Genomic DNA, 26872 nt, shown 5'->3' on the forward strand with positions numbered 1-26872 from the left:
CCCTAGTATAAGAAATGATAAGAATACATAAAAGTATGTGGTAATCATGATTCCCAATCATATTGGTTTGAATCCATATAATGTTTTCACTCATTAATTGGAATGGTTTTAATCTGAGTTGTTCGATTTTAGTATCTGTGATAGTACAAATAGCTATTTTGAAGAAAACAAGACACCATAATAGGTAGTGCTGATTTAATGTCATATTGTTTTGAAGTCCAATCAAGCTGTTGTTTGTCTGTTTCCACTGGTTTTAACATGTTGTATGTTATTGTATTTTACTATATGTGATAGTATAAACAAAAATTTTTATAGGCAAAGTGATAATATACAAACCGTTGTTCATTTTCTATTAGCTGGTTCTAAATACCCTGTAATTCTTTCATTCTCTTTAATGGCTTCACATTATCTTGATATGTTTGATTCTATAGTACACGAAATTATACTCAAAAAACTCAACGAAAGAGACACTATGGTGACTACTACTATGTCAGGTTATCTGGTGGTGAAAAACAATGATGCTTAAATTGTTCGGTTCTGACCTGTGTTGTTATGTTGTTATGTCCTCTTTTAACTCAATTTCCCCCTTTTTAAAAATTAATTTATTTTTTCTTATTTTTTTAATTGAGGGAAAACTAAATTTAAAAATAGGGGGATATATTATAGCACCTTTTTTTCATATTAACCTGATTTGAACCCCAGTATTGCTCTCCCCATCTTGTTTTGTCTGATTTTACTATATTCTGCTGTGTTTGATAGTATCAAGTTTGAGGGTATAGGCAACCACTTTGAAGGCAATAAGATTTACTATGATGCCCATTATGGTTTGACTATTATCTTCTTTTGAGGTCCTGTAAGGTCTCCAGTGTAGGTTTTATTGGTCTTGTTCTGTACTGTTTTGGTCAATTCTATTATGATGATAGATATAGGCAACTCTTTTAAAAATAGCAAGAGGCATAATGGTAACCATTTTTGATCACCTGGTATGCTATTTTTGCATGTACTATGCCCATCCTTCTGTTCTAACTGACTCTGTTTTGTTTTGTCACATTTGGTTTCATTCTCTTCAAAAAATGTAATAAGAACTATGGGAGTAATAAAACCCAAAAAGTGTAATTGTTATTGTAAAAAAGGGAGGAAAAGAAAGTGGTCTAAAGAATATAACTGCATGTATTTTTAAGTGTGTAGGATATAAAACCATATTACTGAGTTTTTGTTGGATCATTGAACAGAAAGAACTGTCTGCAGTCTCACTGTATGAATGTCCACTTTGTATGCTTTAATTTTGTAATTTGGACAACTGTTTCTAAGATGACAGTGTGTGGTCTATTAACTGGTGATTTCTTGCTGTATGTTTTTTGCTTGAAGCTCTGTATTATTTTTACCCTCTTACTGCTTTGTGTTTTTTTTCCTTTCTTTTTTCTCTTTAAATAAAAAAAAGAATCAGCAAATGGTAATAAATTAGGTTACAAATCTTTTGCACAGAAAAGGGTACAAACAACAGAGTGAAGAGAAAGCCTACAGAATGGAAAAAAGTGTTTCCAGCTGTCCCTCAGAGAACAAATATCTGAAATGTAAAAATACTTCAAAAAATTAGATCCCCAAAATAAGTGACCCAGTCTAAAAATGGGCAACTGAAATGAATAGTAACTTCTTAGGAGAAGTATAAATAACTAGTAAATACATGAAAAAAATCTCTGGTCAAATTAAAACACTGAGATCTTATTTGTCTTCAAAAACAGTGGCTATAAACCAGATAAGAAATGTTGACAAGGCTGAAAGGGGAAAGGTACCATTCTACATTGCTGGTAGAAATGTAAAATAACAACTCATTCTTTTACAGAAGAATCAGAAAAGACTGACATTTTTAAAAAATTTATTTTGAAGAGAAAAAAACCAAACAGAATGAAACAGAATAAAGCCAATCAAAACAAAGCAATGACAGTAATACAGAACTTCAAAACAAGGTAACAGAAAATCAACAATAGCTATCATAATGCCACATGTTATCTTCAAAATTACTGTCCACACCATAAGACCTAATAGAATCTAACAAAACAAAACAAAATAAAACCAAACCAAGCAAAACAATGAAAATGATATAGGACTTCAAAACAAGGTAATTGGAAATTAACAATGGCTAGCATCTTCCATTTTTAGACATTTCCTCCTCTTTCACCTTCACAATATCTATTATACTTTTTGGTACATTAACTTCTTCAGTTTTTTTTTTCTTTGTAATTTTAAAGGGAGTAAACCAGAACAATAAAATGAATTAATACAATGATAAGACAGTAGGAAACATACAATACTTACTATATTGCATATTGCTGTCCTGTAAATAGTTGCTTGGCTTTAGGCTTGCAAAATCCATTGAATAGCACAGTTCCTCCAAATCAGCTGGTTGCCAGATGTGAGTGGGGGATGCTCTCCTCTCCTGGCCCACACTCTCCACAGCTCACTGGCAGGAACTTAGCTCCCTTCCTTGTTCTCTCCAGTCTGTGCTTCAAATGGCTCACAAGTTGCGGCTTAACTTCCTTCCTTGTTCTCCCTGATTTGTGCTCTAAATGCAGAAGAGACTGACATTTGCCTGAGCTCCACTCTTCTAATCATTAGAATTCTGACAATAGAAAAAACATGCACATTAAAGATTATCATGTCATACAAAAATAGATTTGTCTGTCCTAGGCCAAAAGAGAAGGCCAGAAAAGAAAAGAAGGGGCACTAATATCTAATATTTGGTATCAATTCGTGGCCTAATTTTTACCTGTTGAACAGAAGTAATTTCATAGAATGTCAACATCAAGTGAGGACTCTTTAGGATGAAAATGGAATGAGAAAATGCCAAATCTACACTATGATTATGCCTGAGATGCCAAGCGGTTACAAATAATGACGAAATATTCCATCTTCAGATAACAGCAGTGGTTTCTTTCTCCAGTGGCGATGCTAGCTATTCTGTTTCTTCAGTTGCCTAGATAAAATGATCCAGGTATCCAATTACTATACTGCCCTCACATTAACAGGCATCATGCCTATGCACACAAGAAAAACCTGTGTCCTTGAGCCTCTCCTCAATTCACAACATAAACTCAATTTATATAATTAACTCTTCCCATCTCCCTCTTGCTAAGATACCTGAGGCTTGTGCATGGAACCCAATATTACACGTCGCAAGAAATTTTTAAAACTGCATCATTGGTTCCATGCATATACCCTGGTCTTTGACTGATAGTATTAACAAATGAATGGATGTCAGGACGGTCAAGCGGTCTAAAGCAGCAGATTCAAGTATTAACAAGTGATTGGATAAATGGGGTTAAAGTGCTCACTTCAGTGGCACATATGCTAAGTGGAGTTAAAATGCCATCTAAAATACCCATACTGCATAAGCTCATTCATATATTCATTTTTGTTGATACAACTATTGATATTAACTCTCCAGTAGATAAATCAAATCAAGTTTTATTATCTAATGGGGTCAAAAGTAAAGATTTTTCTATCATCAGGCCTATAAAGAAGAATCTAGTTGACATTATATATGGAGGTCTCTATTTTTATCTAATTATGAGTAATTTGCAATCTTTTTAGAATCAGATTTTATTGGTACGTTTTAGATATACACAATCACTGCATTCATCATGGAGAATTTGTACAAAACTTGATCATTTTTTTGCATTCCTCTCCATTCCCTTTGACTCCTCCTTCCTCCCCGTTTGCAAAAGCTGTGTTTCATTTTTCTTTTTTTCTTTCTTTTTCTCTTTTTCTTTCTTTCCGTTCCTTTCCTTTTCTTCTTTCTTTTCTCCCTCCCACTTTGCACTGTCCCCCTCACATTTGAACATTTTATTCCAGTTTCACAATACCTATCATACATTTTTTCTGTACCAGGAATCAAACACATGACCTTGCACTTGCCCGGCAGGAACTTAAGCCACTGAGCTAAATCCTCAGCCCCTTTTATACATTTTGGTCCTTGTTTACACTTGAATTTTCACACCAGAGAAACAATGTGATATTTACACATGGGTGACTGATTTATTTCACTTAAGAATATGGTCTCAGAGCCTGGGATTTAGCTCAGCACTAAAGCACCTGCTTGCTAGGTGCAAGGTCCTGAGTTTAATTCCCAGTATCAAAACAAGCAAGCAAGCAAACAAACAAACAAAAAACAAAAAAGAGTATGGTCTCTAAGTGCCTCCATTTATCTAGGGATGTCTTAAGCCTATCCTTCTTTATGGCAGAGTAGTACTCCATTGTTGTTTTTTTTTTAAACATATCTTCTTTATTCATTCACTAGTTTATGGGCATTTGGGCTGTTTCCAAGATTTGGCTATTCAAATTGTTCCACTGTAAACATAGATGTGCATATACTACTGTGATATGATGCATTTAATTCTTTCAAGAAGATACCAGCAGGAGAATAGTTGGGTCAAATAGGATCTCTAATCCTCATTTTTTGAGGAATCTGTTTTCCACAGTGGTTTGACAGCTTACCCTCCCAGCAACAGTGGAGAAGTTTCTTTTTCTGCATTGCTCCTCCAGCATTTGTTGATTTCTTCATAATGGATATTTTTTCCAGGGTGAGATGAAACCTCAGCTTTGTTTTGATTTGTATTTCTTCAGTGACCAGTGATGTTGAACATTTTCTCATATATTTATTTTCTGTTTGTACTTTTTCATATAAGAAACATATATTCATTTCAGATGCCCATTTTTGGACTGAGTCTTTAAATTGGGGGGCTTCTGATTTTTTGAGTTCTTTATATGTTCTCGGTAGTAATCCTTTGTCTGAGGAACCGCTGGCAAACATTTTTTCCTACCCTATGGCTTGTCTCTTAACTAATACTGATCAAAAAGGGAAACAAGCCATGGTAGCAGGGGCAAATGGAAAAGAAATAGAGGAATTTTAGGAAAATAGATGGATCCAGATGGGCCAGATCCACCCACCTCTGGGTGACTGATGCTTATCTGGACTTATTGGAGTAGGTGGTGCTAATTATAGTATGATTCACGTTACTATTGATCCCTTAGGGGAGAAATGTACGTCTGGTCTTCAGATACACCTCCAGCCACAATTATGATGTCTTTGTTTTGTGCCAACTTGTTTGAGAGCCCAGTCCCTTTCTGACAGAATATCAATTTCTATCTAATTTTTCTGGCTATAATACAAAGAGTAACAAGGTATTTTTTATAAGAAATGTAATCTAATATTTAAATCAATATCGATTTAGTTAGATAAGTAATGCTTTAAGACTAATGTAAGAAACATGTGAGATTCCCAGTTACAAGAAAAATGGTGTAAGTGTGCTAGGTCCTGACTCTTCCACTGAACATAGCTCTAAAATTTAGGAAACTATGGGGAGTTATTTAGGACCCTGAAAAGCAGACTGGAGGAGATGAGCTGGGAAAGACATTGAGAATTCAGGGCACTGAGTTCCCTCAGTACAGACCAGTCAAACAAAAATTAGACACAAGGGTGCAGAAATCTAAAAAAGACCTCTAGTTTCTGGCTTGAAGAGGGGAAGTACACAATACTCAGTGTGTGCTTCTCTCCGTTTTTATTTATTTTCCCAGCCTCTCCAAGCAGTTTCATTATTACTTCTGTCAACAGGCTAAATATGAGAGTTTCCCAAACTTATCCCAATCTGCTATAGTAGGCTCACTGACTCCCATCACAGAAGAACTTTCAGGATATACCAGAAAGAGTCAGGAACAGAGTTTACTAGGCAAAGACAGAGAGTACAATACACACTCAAGAGGAGAGTGCAGGTACTCAGTGCAATGAGACGCAATTCAGTTTGGAAACGAAGGAGCAAGGGATATAGTTTAGAGACATAAACTTCTGCCTGGAAAAGAAAATGTTTATGCTTTCCTTTGGGAGTGAACATCTCAGGAAACATTCTTCCTCTCCTCCCTCAAAAGGATACCAGTCATTTTTTAAAAATAGGTAATTTAAGCATTTTCCCAGTTTTAATTGATTCCATTTATGGCCTTGGGTAACTTCATCAGTGTTCTAGAAGTTGAAGTATTCCTGAAAAGTACAATTTTTAGTTCTGATTTCCTTGTCTCCTTTTCTACTTGTCTTTTATTTCTCCTATCCTGCCTCATCGTCCCAACCCTCAGACTTCAAACTGTGTTTTGCTTGTTTTGTTTTGATACCAGGGACCAATCCCTTATTCTTAAGAGGGTGTAGAAGGCCTGACAGTCCAACTTCATAAGTTTTTTATAGGAAGTAGCAGGGCCTGGGGATTTAGCTCAGTGGCATAAGCACCTGCCTTGCAAGCAGGTGGTCCTGAGTTCGATCCCCAGTACCGACAAAAAGGAAAAAGACAAAAAAAAAAAAAAAAAAAAGATATAGTGAGTAGCAGCATTGACCCTGCCTAGCTAAGGATTGAAAGTCTCATCCTGACTGATCTAATGGAGATACTGTGGTACTTTGATTTATGAACACTTTTGTTTACAAGCAATTTGGTTCATAAACAAGAGCATTTGGAAAAATTGCGGGATTGTTTATTTATGGAGTTTGTTTTCTTTTTCTTTTTTCACAAACTCTACACTGGATGATAAAACGGTGGCATCTTTCCCACACAAACACAAATTTTTCCAAAATTGTGAAACAAATTAAGTTTTTGAGCAAAATACTACTGCAAAATACTATAAAAACATTAGGTTTTGCTCTTTGTAAAATCATCACTCTCTTTTTTTAACTGAAAGAAAAAAAATGAAACAGAAAAAAGGGTAGAAATAATACAGAATTTCAAAAAAACAAATTATATCTATCACTACTTGACAAATTACATATTGTCATCTTAGAAATAGTTGTTCAATTTACAAAATTAATGCATACAAAGTGGATGTTCAAATAGTGAAACTGCGGATCCGGGAGAACATGGTGGATAGATAGCAGCAGCTTCAGAGGCTCTTTGAGAAACTGCACTTGAAATCCAGGAATGGTGCCAGGCAGGAAATCCTAGGCAAGGGGGGATATTCTTTGCCAACTCAGGAACGAATTAAATTAAGAGAAACCAACTAGAAACACAATCCTGGTGATACAGCAGAAACAGATAAGATCTGTGCAGAAGCTGGACCCCGCCACTGGAAGCTGCAATTTAAATTTCCTGCAGCCGCTGCTATGTCCTGGTTGGCAAGCTGGGGAGAGAGGCGTGAAAGCTCTGAGAGTGGGAAGTGTTGAATGGATTTGGGAGTGGGACTGGCCGGTGCCCTGCATCAACCTGCGGTGAGTGAGCAGATTGGGACCCTTCCATAGAGAAGGAGGCTTCAGCAGAGGACATACTCAGACCAGGCAGACTACCCAGAACAAGATGCTGCAGTGACTTCAGTCATATATCCCCCTCTCAAGCGGGATTGGTGGGGAGTGTCTGGCTTGTGTACACCGCTGGCTGAGACCCCGTAGGCTAGCCCAACCCTAGTCCCAGCAGCCTGGAGGTGCACACTAGCAGTGAAGCCTTCGGTAGGTTGACCTGGAGGGGCGGGCCGGCATAGGCTGCCTGCTCCATATCTCCCTGGTAAACTGCGGTGGGTGGGAACACCTACGCAGCACAATTCAAACAGACTGTGGCTGACAGGGAAGGAAGCTAGGCCTCCTATATATGCTTGTATATAAGGAACAAAGAATATGGGAAGAGGGAGCAATAAGAAAGGGTCCTCGGCCCCCGATCCTCAGAAACACACAATAGCAGACATGGCACCAATAGACATAAAGTGCTATCTCTAGAGCCTCATAGACGAGTTCAGGAATGAAGTTATTAATGACTTGAAGCAAGACATAAGCAAAATAGAGAAATGCTAAGCACCACCCAAGAAAAAACAGATGGTGCAATGGAAGAACAGGAAAAAAAAGAGGAGAATTGTTTGATGGAGAAAATAGAGAAAAAATAGAATACATGAAGCAGGTTCAAAGAGATTACCAGGAAACTAGAAACTCTATCAAAAACTGGCATAACAGCTTGAAAGAAACTAAGGATAGATTATCTGAACTGGAGGGCAGACTTGTAATAGGGAACATAAAATGAAAAACTTCTTAAAAATAACAAAAAAAAAAAAAAACCAAACAGCACAAATACAACGGATAGAAGATGATAAGAGGATCTATAACTTAAGAATTAAGAACATAAAAGAAGAAGTAGGGACACAAACAAATGGACTACAAAAGCTATTCACAGAAATAATTCAAGAGAATTTCCCTAATTTAACAAATGGTAAAGACACTCAGATATATGAGGCATAAAGGACCCCAGCCACCTACAAACCAAACAGAGCTACACCCAGCCATATAATAATCAAAATTTCAGAAATCCAATAGAAGAATAGAATATTAAAAGCCATCAGAGACGAGAAACAGATCACTTACAAGGGAACACCCATCAGAATCACAGCAGACTTCTCGGCATAAACCATCAAATCACAAAGAGCATGGGGGGAAATAACTCAAGCTTTGAAAGATAATAACCTGCAGTCAAGATTGATATATCCTGCACAACTGTCTCTAGAAATTGATGGAAAAACAAGGTCCAGTTATATCCTTTAGAGCACTTTCTTTTCCTCTCTGGTTTATAATAACAATTACACATTTTGGGTTTTATTACTCCTTCAATTCTTATTACTTTTTATTGAAGAGAATAAAACCAAATGTGACAAAACAAAATAGAACCAGTCAAAACAAAAGGATGGACATAGTACATGATGTAAAAACAAAATACAATGTGGTCAACAATGGTTACTATAATGCCTTTTTCTATCTTCAAAAAATTGCCCATATCATCAGGTATCATGAAAATGAACAAAACAGTAAAGAAAAAAAAACAATAAAGATGAAACACTGGAGACCTTACAGGACTTAAAAAGACGTTAATAGTTAAAGCAGAATGGGTATCATAGTGAATCTTATTGTCTTCAAAGTAGTTGCCTTATACCTCAGACTGGATACTAGCAAACAAAACAGAACAGAGTAAAATAAGTCAAAACAGACAGTGAAAGCGATACAGGGCTTCAAAATCAAGTTAATAGGAAATAAAAAATGATTACCATAATATATCCTGCTATCTTTGGAACAGCTGTCCATACCATCAAATCTAATGCAAGAAGACAAACTGGAACAGAACAAAACCAAATTAAACAAAATGATGAAAACAATATGGGTTTCAAATCACGATAAAAGATAAACAATGGCCACTGCCTTCTCTTTTTAGACAACTGCTCCCCTTTCACTTTTTTTTATTTTATTTTTTAATTTTTTAAAAAATAATTTTATTTAAAGAAAGACTAAACAAAACAGAAAATGGGTAGAAATAATACATCCTTTCAAAGAAAAAATAAACAGTAATAAATCACTAGTTAGTGGTTACTTTTTGTCCTCTTACAAATAGTTGTTCAAAATACAAAGTGGAACACATAAGTGGGAATTCAAATAGGGAGACTGCCAATAGTTCTGTTCAACTATCTAATAAAACCTTAGCAACACATGGTTATCAATCCTATACATTTAAACATACATGCAGTTATCTATATCTTCATTCATGTTGAGATTAAACAAATCATCACTCTTTGATAGTCTGAAAGAGAGGGCAAGGACGTAAAAGACATTAGCCAACAATAATAAATCAAACAACTGAAAAGAGTGATAATATGCATTATCATAGCCAGAGATACAAAAACATTTTTCACAAGAACAAGGACACTAGCCAGTCATCGATGTTTCAACAGAGTCTGACATTGCACTGACCTGTGAATGCAGATCTTATAATGCAGAAGATACCTATGAGGAGCTGTCAGGATCTACAAATGACATTCTGTTTTGATAATGGTACAGTTTCCACCTCTTGCTGCTGTTAGAATATGTAGGGTTATTTGGCTTTGCAAAATGGCTTTTCTCATCATTTTCTCTTCTGAATTTAGTAATGAAACATCTTCTGTGGTGTTATTGGGAATCTTTTGGGTATATTTTGTAAGAGATTCAGTATGTTTCATTACAATCTTAAATTCTATTTGTGGTATAAAGCCAAAGCCAAATGATTATCTCTATGATCATATAGGCCAAATACTGATGTGTCCCATCAGTGTCATAAATGTTAGGAGGTTGGATGCTTGGTCTATGGTTTTAACGTAGTACCTTTGTACACATGGGTCCCTAATGTGTATCTTCCTACTCATCCTGGAGGCAATCAAGACCATAAGTTTATGCTACAGCACTAGGTATCATTTGGGGATGGCCATCTTATTCCAGCCTTTGCCTTCCTACCAGTAGCAAACAAGTCAGTATCTCTTAACATGGTAAGAGTCTGCAGGAAGACTATACAGACTCTGAAGAGACTGCAGGAGGTTTCAACTCCGAATAGGAATGTATCTCTTATTTCAAGTGATATTATTTCATTTATCATAAAGCATGGGGTTTTTTCCCAACGAAGAGGTGTGAGTTGGCTGAACTGTTTCATAATAAATGCCAAGCCAAATACATTCATACCAGATCTGCAAATATTTATCCATGAATTGCTGATTAACTTTTATCTTGGAGTGTGGGGTAAATCCAAAAGTCTATATTTTTTATATCTGCATATGAATTGTGGCTAGAAAAAATTTCTACCCATGGCCTTATTTGTTGGAGACCACTAAGAAGCGGCTCTAAGCAGGATTTAAAATTAACTGATTGACTTTCTATGTTTATCTGTGAGTCTGTCCTAGGCCTCAGCTCCTTGCCTGGCGATAGGAGCTGATTCACAGTAAGTGAAGCTCTACGAATCACTGGTCCTGGATGAGGCCAGTAGTAGCCAGTGAGGCTAGAGATACCTCAAAGGGTAAGAGAAGGCCATAGCTGAGGAGACCTTGGCTCCAACATTAATTAAGCGAATAGAGACTGTAACTGAAGAAATTTCACTCCTGCAGTCTCAATCCTATCATAAATGTCATTCTGTAGATAAAATGGTGGTTCTCCTAAATTGGCATAATTTAATACTTGGAGAAGTCTTTGAAGATATTCCCAAGGTCCTGCTCATTGCCTGCACCTTCCTCAGTTTCCCGCCCTTTGTTGTTGGACCTATTAAAAATTGGTGGTCCAGAGAAGTCTTCGTCTTAGCCCTCGGAGTCTTGAGCTCAACTAAAGCGTTTTGACCCTCCTGCATCCCTAAAATCACACCACTTGTCTCATTTTAATTAAGCCTTCGCTGTACACTTGTTTGGGAGATTGGGGATCTAGATCAGGACCCTATACCCATTTATTGTCCATTGAGATACATTAACCCTTAGCAAGTTTGAAAGTGTCAATGGTACTTTGTAGTTGTTTTATAAAATTTTGAAACTTTATCAAGCCATCTCCCTGTAAGACAGAGACACCTACCATGGTGGCCCAGATGCACTTGAAGTGAGTCATTGTCAACAAACACATCCTACACCTTTATCAATATTTTTAGTATATTGATGGACTCAGTCAAGGAAAATATTAGTTTCCTCATCAGAAAATGGCATAAGGGTTAAGAGAAAAATGAATTATCTAACTACTTTTAGCAGATACTGTACAGTGTAGTTGTAATAGAACATATTTTACCAAAATATACTTATTTAACTTATCTTGAATCAGCCTTCCTATTCTTCCTGGATAACATCCACAAGTCCTCCAAAGTCTCCCAGAAGCTTTGATCATAGATCTCCGTCTCCTTTACTGCCTGTAAAGTATCAAAAGCGACAGGTTTAATGTATGTTATGGCAGCTCAACAGCTCTGGAAGTGCTTGAAAGAGCATGGTAAGAACCAGGGATATAGCTCAGCAACATAATCACCTACGTGGCAATTGCAAGGTCCTGAGTTAGATTCCTATTACAAAAAAAGAAAAAGAAAGAAAAAGCATAGTAAGCACCCTTTCATTTACATTTAGGGATACAAAGGTTACTCTCTCCAAACTTTAAGTAACACTTAATCACTGGGTTGAATTTTAGGACCAAGTTGCAGAATCTAGCATTGGAAAGATTTTATTTTCATATGCTATAAAGACTTCTGTACTTGATATAGATTGATGATGTATTTAATTATTTCTTGTGTTTTAGAATGTGACTAGATGTAAAGTGAGAAATGACCTCCCCTAGGGCATTTCATAAGGGCTTCCAGTAAATATTTTAGCAAAATACACTTTATTTAACTTATCTTGAATCAGGCTTAATTCTACTCATCAGTAAGCAATAGGTAACAGTCTAACCCAGACTGAAGTTTTCTTAGCATAGTTTTGGCAAGGTGATGTTAACATGTAAATGGGCCCTTTCAACCTTTGCTAATGCCTGAGGATGCCAAGAGGAATAAAGATAATAAGCTATTGCCAAGGCTTGTGAAACTTCCTGTGTCATTCTAGAGACAGAAGGAGCTTCATTATCACTCTGACTTGACTTGGGAGGTCCAAGCCTAGAAATAATGTCCTTCAATAAAGCTTTAGCAACTTTTTGGGTCTTTGCAGTCTAAGTGGGATATTTTTCTATCTACCCAGAGAAGGTGTCAGTTAAGACTAAGAGATATTTTTATCGCTGGCATGACTACATCTGGGTGCAGTCTAGCCGTCAGTCTTCTTCAGGGAAGGTACCTCACCTTTGCACTGGATTAAGCACAGGTGTATTGTTGCGGAGGCAGAAGGGGCAAGCCCTTGTGACTTCTCAATTAAGTTGACCAAGGTGGTCTGTGCTTCTCTCTCTAGGTGGTATGGATCATAGATCCCTTTAATAATTTTCTATTGATCAGCCTAAAGCAATAAATTTTGTGATCTTCCTCTTTAACCTACCAGCTATTCTTCTCTGGTTTATATCCTTGCTATGTTGCCCATTCCTTTTCAAAGAACTTGTACTTAAGGCCATCTGTGAGTGGGCTTTATTTTAGTGCTGTTCATTTGGCACTACAACCTATGAAGGTATTTCCTTGGATTACAGGAGAATTGCCCCTTTGATAATCTTTGCAGTATAATACTGTTATCTGGATCAGTACCCACACTGCTTCTAGGAGGAAAAGAATAACATCAGGCCCATGGGGAAAAATTGGGGAATTTTTCTTCTGCCAAGAGTTCCTTTTTTGGGCCAGGGATTTAGTTTTTTTCCCATATGGCTGCATGGGCATGAAGGACTAAGAAAAGCACATTCGGAGTCAAGGTAGGTGTTGACTTGTTCAGAAAGGTACTTGTTCTTTCCCAGTTAAAAAGCTTGAATACACTGCTTTTAGTTTTTTTTTTTATTTGAGGTGTTTGTAGGAAACTGCTTTCCTCTATTTTGGAGTCTAACAACTGTTTAATCTGCTTCCAAGTTCTATCATAATTCGTGGGCTGTTCTATCAGTGAACTGATCTATAATGGCATTGTCTAAGGGCTGTTATTGAAGACTGAGTCTGTGAGATCTAACCTTTTTTATAGCCTTCATGTAGGACTGAAACAAGATGTCTTTTGAGGTAGGAAGCAAGGCTGCTGGACTTGAAGGCTGGCACACCTTAGGCATCATTTCTGGAAATTCTAACAGGAGAGCTTGAAATGCAGATAGCCATCCTCCAGCAAGCCTCTGGTATCATTTAATTTCAAGAACACTTTTAACTTGATGGGGAGTTTGGATCTATAGTGGGTACTCTACACCCACTATATTTGTGACTTCGTTAACCAGGAGTGTGATGACTGTCATAACTCAGAAGCATCCAGCTATCCACATGACACAGAAGTTAATTGTTCAGGAAAGTTAGACCTTGGCAAAGGAATTCTCCCAGCCTTTCAGCTATAAATAGGGCAAATGACTTGTCTCAATCCAGAATGCCTAAAGCTGAAGTGAACAGTAAATAGGCTTTTTTTGTGGCATCTATTTTAGGAGCTTATGGTCAGGCCCTTGTATGACCTCAGAGAGGCTTAACTACGAGTCCAAAACTGTGGATCCATATCCTTCAGAATCCTAGGAAAAATTCCAGGGAAGGCCCTGAGCTATCTTTTAGTTTGATGTGGGCCTAGTCTTAAGAGAACCTCCTTTCAGGGAAAAGAACTTGTTTGCCTGGGTTTAAAATGTGTCCTAAATATTTAACTCTTTGATTATATAGCAGAGCCTTTTGTGGGGATTATGCAGTATCCTGCAGCTTCAAACAGTTTTTAAACTTTAGCACTATTTTCATCAGAGTCCAGCTCTGTGAACCTACAAATAAGACCTACAAAATCATCAACATACTGGAAATATCCCAATTTTAAAGTTAGAGAATTTAATTCTTTACAGCATTTCCAAGTAAGTGGGGACTGTCTCTGAATCTTTGTACTGTCTAACTATACAGGGCAAATTTTATAGTACAAGGATAAGCCCATTCCAAAGAGAATAGATATTGAGAGTCAGCATGTAATGGGATGCAAAAAAAGGGCAGCTTTTAGATCTAAGACATAATCCATGTAGTTCTAGTTAATAATTGAATTAATATAGCATATAGGTTAGGAGCTAAAGGATGGAGTGAAATTACAGCTTCATTAAGAGCCCACAAATCTTGAACTAGCAGATATTCTCCATTTGATTTTAGTACTGAAAGAGTGGGAGAGTTGCATGGGGACTGGCAACGGATCAAAGATCATGCCCGATGAATTTAGAAATTAAAGACTACACCCCACTATGGGCCTCTGGCTTAACAAAATGAAGTCATTTATGGGGATAACTGAGTTTTTTAAGGAAATAACAACAAGCTGAGTACGAACTGTCTTTCCAGAGGTTTGGGTATCCAGACTTGTGAATCTACTTCTGATAACATTTTCCTAGGTGTATTTCAAAATACATTGTCTAATGGACTTGATACTAATGCTCGCCAAAAAAGGAGATGAATGTTTTGGTGCCAGATAGAGTTGCCCCTAAAGAGAAAAAAAATTTCTTCCTAATAATTGTGTAGGACATTCTGGAAAAACTAAGAAAGCTCAAATGAAAATGATTTTCTCAATTCTTCAAGTTTGAGGCACTGTAAAGCACTTGGCCCTAGGGATACCACTGCAATACAGGTTCCATTAGAAAGGGGTACAGGGGATTCAAGCAAGACAAATTTAAAAGTCCCACTATCCAGAAGAAAATGAATACTTTGCTATGTTAAGAGTTATCAGAGATTCCTGTACAGTGATGCCCATTTTGTTGAGAGAGGTTTTAAGGGGCTTGGACACCTTTGGTCATTCAGGGTAGCCAAAATGGAGGCAGGTGGGCTCTCCTTAGAAGAGACAGTAGTCTCTCTTCCTGGGTGTTTCTCAAATTACAGTAGAGGCACAAGCCAGGTGAAGGAAGTCTCATTTATTGCAGTATTTTTGCAAGTGTCAGGCTCTCCACAGTGGTAAAAGCCATTGGACATCTTTTCCCTCTTTGTAAATCAAGTCTTTGTGAGGTGGCAAGGTTTTGTTCTGTAATGCTAAAGCAATAAACTGGGCCTGTTCTTATGCCTATGCTCATCTGCCCTGGGCTTTGGCATTTGTTTCCACCTTGTCCCTGTTGATAAAAACCTCAAGGCCAAGTTTAAAAGTTCATTCATAGGGGTCTGATGACCCATGATCTGTTTTTGAAGCATTTTATGAATACCTGAGGCAGATCAGCTAATAAAATATGTTCCAAATAAACCTGTCCTGCTGTGAGTTGGGCTCAATATTAGTATATTTTCAGAGGATTTTAGTTAAGTGCCCCAGAAATAAAGCAGGATTTTCTTCACTATTTTCGGTGATTTCCCTAATATTTTCATAATTCACTGGTTTACTCATGCAGTTTTCTCATTGTATCAATCAAATGAGTAATCATTTCATCACATTTCTTGGAACCCTCATTTCCAACCTAATAATGTCAACTGTGGTCCCCTACATTTATTGCAACTATTCTTGCATCTTGTCATTTTTTGGGGGGCATGTCATTTTTAGCCCATGTTGCTGTTCTTTCTTACATAGAATTTTTCTTCAGGAGTGTATCAAATAGAAATCAATACATGAAGGTCTGTCCAAGTTAGATCATAAGTTGTAGTCAAAGCCTGGAACTTGGCTATGAATTGGTCTTTGTCCTTTGAGAACTGTTCCAATTTTTTAGTCTGAGACAGATATCTCATGGAGAAGAGGACACGTATTCATACCCTATCCCCCTGCCCCAAGACTTCTCAAAGTGAGCACATTAACTTTTGAATTATTAGGATGATAAGAAGTGTCACTTCATATCACACTAGCAGGAACAGATTCGGCTGGTAATGGGGTATATAGATTGAGAAGGAGGTGGATTGGGGTAATGACCCTAGGAGACAATGGGTTAGAGGGAGTAGCTGAGCTAGGTTCTGAGCTCTCCTCGGAATCTGCTCGGGGTCTGGTTCCTTGTTAACAGGTCCTATTGGCACATAGGCATGACAGATTATTGGAGGCCTACGTAATTTTTGGTCTTGATATAGGGACACAAAAAACTAGACATGTGAGACTTCTGTCCATTTTCCCTCCCCCTTACAGAATAAATCAAGCTAAAATATCACGTTGAAATTTAGGAACCCATTCAGAAGCAAGTCTCCCCACTTTCTAACTTATATTGACCTCACACTGAGTTAAAAAGGAAAAACATCTTTTTAAAAAAAATCCTCTGTTTTAAAACAATCCCAATTTTTCAAAAGACAACCTAAAGGTGATATTTCAGGGACAGATGTTAAATTACTCATACTCCAGCAAGGTGGATTGTATAATATCAAGAATTTCTTTGAAAGGCAGAAGATAACTCTGCTGGCAAGCACAAGATCATGAGTTTAATTCCTGGTTTAAAAAAAAAAAAAGGAAAGAAAAAAAAAAGATAGGAGCCCAATTAGGTCCCTAAGGTCTGGTCATGTGAGACACGTGCCTCAAACCAGGTTCCAAGGTCATGCTGTGCAGCAGTAGCATACACTGGTTTAGGCCCTGTGTGCCTCCTTAGTTTAAGTTCATAGACTTTACAGGGTCTCATGGACAGCATCAGCTATCACCTGAATGACCACTTGAATGTGCACATCTTAATACATATTCCTAGCCACCCAAAAAAGGGAGCTGTGGCATTCAGCTAAGTTTATGACCTTTGGGAGTCTTGGATATGTTCAGTTTTGTTTTTGTTTGTCTCAGAGTCTCATTATGTAATGCAGGCTCACCTTGAACTTGCTTATATAACCCAGACTGACCTCCAACTCATGGCAATCCTCCTCTTTAAACCTCCGAAGGGCTGGGATTACAATTGTGCAACACCACACTCTCCCCAATATTTTCTATATTAGATGAAAATCTTGATTCTACATATCTGAGATGTACAATAAGTATAAACCCAAGAAGATCCACAGATACAAGTAAGGTAGCAAAACCCAGACACAAAGAAAATCTAAAACATAGTAAAGAGATTACATAAAAGAGATTTTCTGTAAGATTAATGTTTTTTTTCAGGAGTCATAGATACCTGAAACAGGAGAGGCATATATCAGCATGCTAGGAGGAAAATATAGTGCAATAAGAATCCTCTATTCACAGACTAGTTCAGTACTAAAGTGCTTGCATAACATGCTCAATGCCTTGGATTAGATTTCCAGTACCACAGAAAGAAAAGATATCCTGAGTTCACTTTCTAGTAAACACCTTATTTTACTTAATTATGGCCTCAAAGAGCAGTGATGCTAGAATTCATATATGCAAAAGAGCTTCCTTTAAATAAAAAAGACAAAATTATTCTTTACATGCATAAGAATAAATCTAATAAATATAGGATTTGGTTGTATCCACAGGGTCAGACAGAGGAGAACTGAGAGTGTAATACCTGGTGATGAATGAAAGTACTGTATTCTGAGATGGTGCTTCAGTGAAGTGGTTTTTGAAGATGCCATGAGGGTCAAGTACTCACTATATGCCTAGTGTCCTTGTAAAAAAAGACATCGAAGTGCCCCTAACCCCATCTCTCTAATGCAGATTTTCCAAATTTGAATCAAAAATCTTCCTGCATAGTTTATGAAAATTTAAAATGTCTGTTCTTTGCCAACAAAAACATCTTACATATAAAAATTGTGTTCCCTTTGTTTTAAAATTCTTCTCTTTGTAGAAAAGTAAGTACAAACTACCAATGGATTATGTTGTCTATGCACTTTTGGTGAAGTTCAGAAAACAACTAAGCTTAAAATTTTCAGGATGAACTGGGTTAAAAAACAAAAAGATTGAGAAATAGATTGTTCATCTCTATTCCCTCCCCTGACTCCTCCCTCAGCTGCCCTTTCTTAGATAAAACAGACCCTGGGTATCCTTATAGGTACACTCTTCAGTAGTGTTGATTTAAGGCGTGCACTTTCTGGAATACTGAAATCTTGGATTACCTCTCAGAAATGAATCTCACTGCTACCAGTCACCGCATACCTTTAAATGATGGAAACAGTATTCCTATCATTGGGCTAGGTACCTACTCTGATCCTCACACGGTAAGCTCTCTCTCTTTCCTCTGTGTGGTTTTCCTAAAGCATAAACTTTCATTTTGAGTGTATCTCATCAATTACTATTCAGTAATATTTAAAGCAGCTTTCAAGGACCACTGTTTGCTTGATTGAGTAGCCAGTCAAAGGTTAAACTATAATGAGTTTGTGGTTAAAAATTAACATAGATTAAAGAATGTGATTTGTGTTTTCTTTACTGAACTTGAGCTGAAATCTGATTCCTACTATGAACTGAGGCGCATGAAATTGGTCAGTTTATGGCTTCTGGAGTACTCTAAAAATTTACATTTAAGAATTTTTAGTTTATTCTAACAAACATTAAGTGAATACTTGCCATACACTAGGCACTAATTTGTAGAGTACTTCTTTATTAAGAGCACATGTCTCTTTTTAACTAACTATTAAAAACTCTATAAGCATGCAGACTCTTTAACATCTATACAACAATAAAAATTAGGCCTTTATAATCCTAGAACTTAAATTGGTATCTCTCTGACCCACACACAAATACACACACATTCACACACACACGTGCAAAGAGAAGAACTAAATTTGATCACCACACACACACACACACAAAGAAAAGAGCTAAATTTGATCATGAATTTTGAAAACGGGTTTCCTTAAGAACATGGTAAATTTTCCACTTAGAACAACAATTCTTTTGTTCATTGCACTTTATCACTCAAGGCTGATATCAGGATAAATGATGGTATGATTATTAGTCAGCTTTCTACAGCCATAACAAAATACCTGACACAATTGGAAGGAGGAGAGATTCATTTTGACTTCTGGTTTCCAAGTGTTTCAGTCCATATTCACTTGATTCTGCCCTTTTGGACCCATGATAAGGCAGGACATTGTGACAAGGAGCATGTGGTGGAGGAAAACCACTCACCTCACTGGGGCTGGAGGGCAGAGAGGGCAAAGAAAAGGGTCCAGAGCTCAATGTCCCCTCCAAGAGCAGCCCCCAACTGCATGACCCCACTCTTAAAAGTTCAACCACTTCCCAGTAGTTCCATAGGCTAGTGACTAAGACTTAGTCTGGCCTTTAAGAGACATTTAAATATCCAAACCATAACAAATGTGTAGAAATGCTACTCAAATCTGAGTAATCTTTGACTGATTAGACTCTATTCCATTCTGTTTGATAATATCAAGTTTGAGGGTGTAGGCAGCTACTTTGAAGTCAATCAGATTCACTATGATGCCCATTATGGTTTGACTATTATCTTCTTTTGAAGTCCTGTAATGTTTCCAATGTTTAGCTTTTATTGGTCTTGTTTTGTACTGTTTTGTTCAGTTTTATTAGACCTAATGATATAGGCAATTCTTTTTAAGGAAGCAAGAGGCATTATAGTAACCGTTGTTGATAACCTTGTATTCTGTTTTTACATCATGTGCTATGTCTATCTTTTGTTTTGACTGAATGCTTTGTTTTGTCATATTTAGTTCTATTCTCTTCCAAAAAGAAAAGTAATAAGAACTATGGGAGTAATAAAACCCAAAATGTGTAAATTTTGTAAAAAAGAGAGGGAAAAAAAGTGCTCTAAATGATACAGCTGCAAGTGTGTTTAGATGACCGTATTACTGAGTTTTTGTTGGATCATTGAACACAACTGTATGTAGTTTCACTGTTTGAATGTCCACTTTGTATGCTTTAATCCTGTAACTTGAACAACTATTTCTAAGATGACAATTCGTAGTCTATTAATCTAGTGATTTCTTACCTTTTTTTGTAATTCTGTATTCCTTTATCCTTATACTGTTTTGTTTTTTTTTTCTTTAAATAAAAAAAAAAACTCAAAAAAAAAAAAAAAAGAAATCTGAGTAATCATTCATGAAGGAACTCTACAAAGCCAGGTATAAATTAGCCAGCAGAGAAGCTGAGCCAAGACAGGACATTTCAGGAGGAGGGAAAAGTTGAGAGACACAGAATTTATGCTATGTCTGGTGAAGGCTAAAGCTGTGGTGGCTCAATATGGAGTTAATGGAGAAGGTGATAGAAATTGAATCCGAAAATACAAGTTAAGACTGAATTACTGTAGACCTTAAATGTCCAAGGAACAAAATGGAACTTCACTGCACAGGACTGAGAAACCATCTAAATCTTAGGGGAAGAAAAATAATATCAGTGGGTCTGTGTTTTTGAAAGATAATTCTTCCGGCAGCATACAGAATGAAAGGCAAAGGAATAGACCAGGACCAAGAAAGTTAATATTTGGTTCTTGAAGGTGAAGGTGGCTGGCAGACTTGTAGGGTCAGGGCTGACTGCTTCTACCCACCTGTGCTGGTTATCAGCGTGGAGTGCTGTTTTATTCTGTTTTGTTAGGTTTGGTTTTATTATAGTTGAAGGCATGGGCAGCTATTTAGAAGATAACAAGATATATTATGGTATCCATTGTTGATTTCTTATTATCTTGTTTTGCAGTCCTGTACCATTTTCACTGTTTTGTCTTGATTGGCTTTATTCTGTTTCATTTTGTTTGGTTTAATTCTCTTTAAAATTAAAAAAGAAAAATTAAAAAAAAGAAAACTAACATTTGCATCTCAATTCCATATCTCTTCTTTTTTTGTAATGGGAAGAAAAATCATTCTTGGAATAATCCTATGCGTCTATATCACTGACAACATCCTTATCTTCCTTTGCCTATTTTATCTGTTGACCTCATTCATAATCTTGGTTCCAACCACATATATGTAAATTTATATTTATGTTTCTGTTTTCTATCTCTTTTTTAAGTAAGAAAGTAACACTGGTTAATATATTGCATATTGTGATCTTAGAAGTTGTTCAGATTATAAGAGCTAGGCGTGAAAAAATGATCAATCAAAAAATGAAAGCACAAACTATTCTTTTTAATGAACTTACAGAGATTAGTAGCATAGTTATCTATCTTGTATACATATAAATACACACACACATATACATCTATATGCAGGTAATCTTTTCCCTTTTTTTCTCCTTTCCCCATCCCAGTTCTTTCCTTTTGAGCACTTTATTTGTTATCTCTTCCTTATGCAACTATAAACTGACTATATTAGATCACCTGGAACATTTTTGAAAGTACATATTGTTAGGTCTCATGTCAACCCACCGAATCTAATTTCTTAGGTTGAACCTGAGAACACGCAGGTAACAAGCTCCTCGGGTGATTCTGATGTACATACAGGTATGTACTCCACCTTTCAGAACACCTCTAATATTATGAGACAGAATTATACTGGCTTTCTTCTGTTCCCCAGGGAACCAGCTCTACTAACAGGTAGCACTTCAACCCCCAGCCACTCAAGCCCAAAGTTGGAATATATGGTTTAAGTCTTACCTCTTCCTCACATTACATCCAAATGACTCCTGAATCCTTGATAATTTTATCTCCAAACACCTCTCCAGTGCATACACTTTTCTATCTATATCTTTTGTCATTACCTTAATTTAGGGTCTTGTTTATCTTTGGTCTGTTCTTACAGTTTTATTGCTCTCCAGTTAATTATACAGACTGGGATTATTGGAATTCTTCAGAAACCAAAATCTGATCATATCAGACCTCTGGTTGGTAGTTCAGGAGCTCCTGCTCCATAACAGAGCAAATTTTACACTCCCTTCCCTGCACACAGACCTTTTATGGTTTCACTGGCTTGTCAGTGCAGTTGCATTGACTCTACCAGTCCCTACAGGGGGACTGAACCTAAATTTCTGAACAGCATTGCTGAACCTAAATTTCTGAACAGCATTTCCTTTTCCAAGGCTTTGAAAGTGCTGCCCTCTACTTGCCTTTCTTTAGATTTGCTCATTTGCTAATAAAGGACCCAGATCAAGGGATCTCTGTCTTAGAAACCTATCACCCAGTCACCACACCTACCCCTCAACATGTTCACATTGCCCCTGGTACTTGGCTTTATGATGCCATTTGTCCTTCACTGCATTCACAGCTTCTCCACAGTCTTCCTCATTGGACTTCAAAGTCCATTAGGGAAGTGACCACGTCTTTTTCCGCTCTATATCTGCAGGACAGTGTCTAGTATGTAAGGAGCATTCAGCTAATGTTCATGCAAGTAATACAACCATTTATGAGAGAGGATATAAATGTTTGTGTGCAACAGAGTACATACAGATGTAAAGGAATTACAAAATTATAGTCAAAATTTTTCTCAACATTTCACAATGTACCAGGAACTCTTTTATATATTTCCTATAATGTTCATTTTCTAATTTAATCCTTATAACACTACAAATTGGTACCAATGGGCTCCACTGACAGATAAGAAAAGTAAGGCACACAGTAATAAAATAATTTGCCACAAAGTTATAACACTAGGTACAGAGCTGAGCTTTGAATCCCAACTTCATCCTCTTAATCCCATAATATATGAATATATATTTTTATGAATATACCCTATATCAATAAGGCTGCATACTTGTAATTATGACTTTCTCTTAATATTTCTGCATAGTATCTAGGAATGTGGATGTATGTATGTGTGTGTATGTACATATGTGCGTATGTATGCATATATATATATGTTCTAAAATGTGATGGCACTCAAGGTGATGTGTCTACCAATAAGTACCTACCACATGCCTACTGATAACTAAGGCTAGAAACATTCAAAAGGAGTTGTGTGACTTCCTTCTGAGAAGTATAACTTACTTCAGAAGATAAAGCATGTCCCAATTAAGGAACAGCCATAAGAGGAATAATCTTAGAAATGAGGACCATGCATGCACCAAATACCTTTGTGATCAGAAATATTACCCACTGTAAAGTGATATGTAGAGTTAATGAATGTGTCTCACACAATCAGAAATGTGAAAAAAATGTATAACCTGTAGGTGGAAGATTTGAGATATGGGAAGGGAGAGGGCTGGCATTAAGGAAGAAAAAATAGGTGTGGAAAGAACAGAGCATGTCAAGTCAAGCAGACATTATATCTACTGGTTCCCAGCTACAAAACTGATCAGCTCCTTAACTCTCCAGCCTAGGAGGAGGAAACACTAGGACCATTTATGCCCAGTTCAATCACCTTGAAATAAAAGTATCAAATTAGATTAATTTCAGAATTGGAATAAGTGCTAGAGGTGGAATGTGAGGCCAAATTTAGTTTCCTGTACTTGTATGCCTGAGATTCAGTTCAAAATCTTTCATTTACAAGAACAGAGGGAAGACAAAGGCCACTTTATCCTTGTGGACAATCAAGTCTATCAGTGTTCACATTGGGTTCCCGCTCAGTTGTGATAAGGCCCGCTCAGAATGTAGCCAGGTGCCAGGGAAAATTTGTCTTCAGTGAGGTGTAGAAATTGGGGTTGGTATTTATTTATTTCTACTTTTAGCACAGTATAGCATGTATCCTGAGTTGATTCCAGTACCATGACGACTTCATATCCAAACTCCTTGTCACAGAAGCCGTGGCTTTTAGACATCAAATTCTAAGAACTGACTTCTACTTTTTTTTTTAAATGACATAATGAACGCTGCCCCTGTTGCTGCAAAAATGTTTTGGGGGAATGAGAAGTAACAAAAACATATGGTCGAAAAATGTGTGTTCAGATTTCAAAAACATTAGTCCACCAAATTTTAAATGAATTAAAGTGAAAAGAGTCAAAGTATACAGATACCCAGTGAGAGAGCTTCTATAATTACATAAACAATAACAAAGATTTGCACTTGATCAGTGGTAAGAAAGAAAGTAACTTGTCTGTTGTCCAGGAGGGAAATAACTTGGTTATAGAGTATAGAGTAGTGTAATAAACTCTGCAAAGTTCAGCAGAAAATACGATCCTTGATAAGGAGAGAGACTGTTAGTTTCAAAGGTCATAAATGATACTTTTGGTACAGATTATCATATTCTTTAGGACTAAAATTTTGACATTTATGAAAGTTACTCATCCTATACTTTCAAGATACTCATTTTTATAATTTTTATTTTAAAGACAATAAAACAAGCAAAACAAAACAGAATGAAAGTAATCAAAACAGTGTAAGCAACACAAGACTTCAAAGCAAGATAAAAGGAAATCAACAATAGTTACCATAATGATATGGGCAGAAAAATGATGGACTCCAAAAAATTAAAAAGTGCTTTATTAGCTGAGCTCAGTGGCAGCACTGTCGCAGAAAAGCAGCCATGGAAGTGTGCGTGCAGCCAGGGGCTGCAGGGAGTTATAAAATAGCAAGCTGCAAGGGGGACCTCAGAGTCTTAGGATCAGTTTGTCCCCATAAAAGGAACCAGGGAGGCAGAACAAGCAGTTACAAGAACCAGGGTGGAAGGGAGGGGGTTACATGGCAGGTGTGTTACTAGGTTGCAACTTAACTGGCAATTACACAAGTTTTACAGGAAGAGAACAAGTTATAATAAGTGCAGCATATTTTGGGTTTTTGAGCTCATAACATATAATGCCTCTTATTGTCTTGAAAACAGCTGCCCATACCTTCAGACACAGTAAAAAGTCAAACAAAACAGAACAGAACAGAACCAATAAAAGCAAAACAATGAACAAAATAAAGAACCTCAAAACAAGATAGTAGTAAGTACAAAATGGCTACCATAATATATCACATTAACCTTGAAATAACTGCCCATGCCATTGGATATAATAAAAGCAAATAAGATACACCAGAATAAAACCCAACCCAACAAAACAATGAAAATGATAAAGGACTTCAAAACAAAATAATAGGGAGTTAACAATGGCTATCACCTTCAGGAGGTCCCCCATAGATGCTACACTGCAATTGTTATCCTCTAATAGATGATAACCAGTTAGTTTTCCAGTTTTGAACTTTTCAGGAAAACCCTATTAGCTCTAGGCCAGCAAAGTCAATGAAACACTAAACACTATAAACACCAAGTTGTATTTTACCTCAATAGCTCTCATCACAGCTTGTGTTTCTCCAGATCAGCTGGTTGCTTAGAGCGGTGGGGGAGGGGAAATGTTAGCTCTTCTTGTATCCCAGCCTGCATACTGAAAGGGGCTGGGGTCTGGATGTCCCCTCAGTGGTCCACATATGATGCTGGCTCACAAGGAGCGTTTGCTTCTTGTTGACTTCTTGTTCTCTTCTCCCACAATCTGAATGGAGCTGACTCACGGGAAAAAGTAGGCAGCTGGATCTTCCCTCAGCAGCTGGCACATGACTCCGGCTCACAGAGAGGACTTGCTTCGATCTGTTCTTTTTAGGTTAACATGTTAACACTTGAAATATTATTTACAGAGAAATAGCTGTAAAACTAACTTCTGTATAACTGCTACCTAGATTAAAAACAAGAATATTATCAAACCCCAGAAGCTTAATCCAAATCCTGTCCTCCTTCATGACATAATTGCTTTTCTAACTTTATGGCATTTACTTTCTTGCTCTTTTCTATCATTCACACAATTTAAGCATGAATTTTAACAATATAGTTTAATTTTGCTAATTTTTAACTTGATTTGAATGGGAATGTATTATATATTATATATGCAGTAATTTTGTCATGCATCTTTTTTCTGTTATGTTCTAAGATTCATCTATGTTACTAATCATATCTTCAGCCATATTTAATTATAGGAGCATATCTGTGTCGGCTTTATTGTTGATGGATGTTTGATTGCTTACTCTATCAACGTTAATAGCTATTTCCATAAGCAGTCGTGCATCTATCTTAGTGCACTCAATTCCTTATTCTTCACTCACTTCAAAACTGAACACTAAAGGAAGAGTGCAGAAGTGTATTTTTGCCTTGTGATCTCATACCCAGCGGATCTATTTATGGCCAAGATTCAATCTTCCCCCATTCCGTATGGCCCAAGATATCAGCTGACAGGGTACTGTTGATGCAACAATATTGAGTGACCTCTGGGTGACATAGTGTCTGGTCCAACTTGTGTCTAGTCACAAGTGTACCAGTTACATTTCATCATATATTTCCACTGGCCAACTCAGTCTCATGTCTTAGTGGGTCTAAGCCCAGACCATGACGAATAGCTCTGATCACAGGGTCATATAATGTCCTACGGGCAGATGCTGTCTCTCCAGAGTTCAGTAGCATGATAGGCCCTCCATATCCATGCGTTTTTTCTTTGAAGATTCAACCAAGGATAGAAAGTACTGGCGGGGCGGGGGGGATTGTGAATGTCTTGAACATGTGGACTTTTTTCTTGTAATTATTTTTTAAACAATATAGCATAATAACTGTTTAATTGCCAGGGATTTAGCTCAGTGACATAAGTGCCTCCCTGGAGAGTGTGAGGGCATGAGTTTGAACCCCGTTATCAGAAACAACAATAACAAATCAATAACTGTTGTATTATGCTTATAAGTACAGTAATCTAGAGATGATTTAAAGTACATGGGAGGATTTGTACAGATCATATGCAAATACTATGCCATTTTATATATGAGATTTGAGCATGTATGAAGTTTGCTGTCAAAGGACAACTATACTATGACTAAATAATTCGTCAAGAACAGAAATTTACTTTT

The 26872-nt window shown here is 36.9% G+C and overlaps 1 protein-coding gene and 1 long non-coding RNA gene across 3 annotated transcripts in view; one reads left to right on the forward strand and one right to left on the reverse strand.

The window, feature by feature from the left end:
• Nucleotides 1–2264: 2264 nt before the first annotated feature.
• Nucleotides 2265–25520, reverse strand: LOC134476431 (uncharacterized). Its single transcript, XR_010048067.1, has 4 exons — nt 25273–25520; nt 9513–11675; nt 9046–9110; nt 2265–2563 (listed from the first exon to the last, which is right to left on the reverse strand). It is a non-coding gene; the product is annotated as an uncharacterized LOC134476431 (long non-coding RNA).
• Nucleotides 18213–26872, forward strand: part of Akr1d1 (aldo-keto reductase family 1 member D1) — a 39835-nt gene continuing 31175 nt past the window's right edge. For both annotated transcript variants that reach the window (XM_063250556.1, XM_003475515.3), the window contains exon 1: nt 18213–18398. In XM_063250556.1, the coding sequence (XP_063106626.1) occupies nt 18306–18398 (93 nt within the window). In that variant the 5' untranslated portion in view covers nt 18213–18305. The remainder of the gene's footprint in view (nt 18399–26872) is intronic.

Source organism: Cavia porcellus, unplaced genomic scaffold (assembly GCF_034190915.1).
Source record: "Cavia porcellus strain 051 isolate PalLab524CR breed Dunkin Hartley unplaced genomic scaffold, mCavPor4.1 scaffold_6, whole genome shotgun sequence".
Lineage (NCBI taxonomy): Eukaryota > Metazoa > Chordata > Mammalia > Rodentia > Caviidae > Cavia > Cavia porcellus.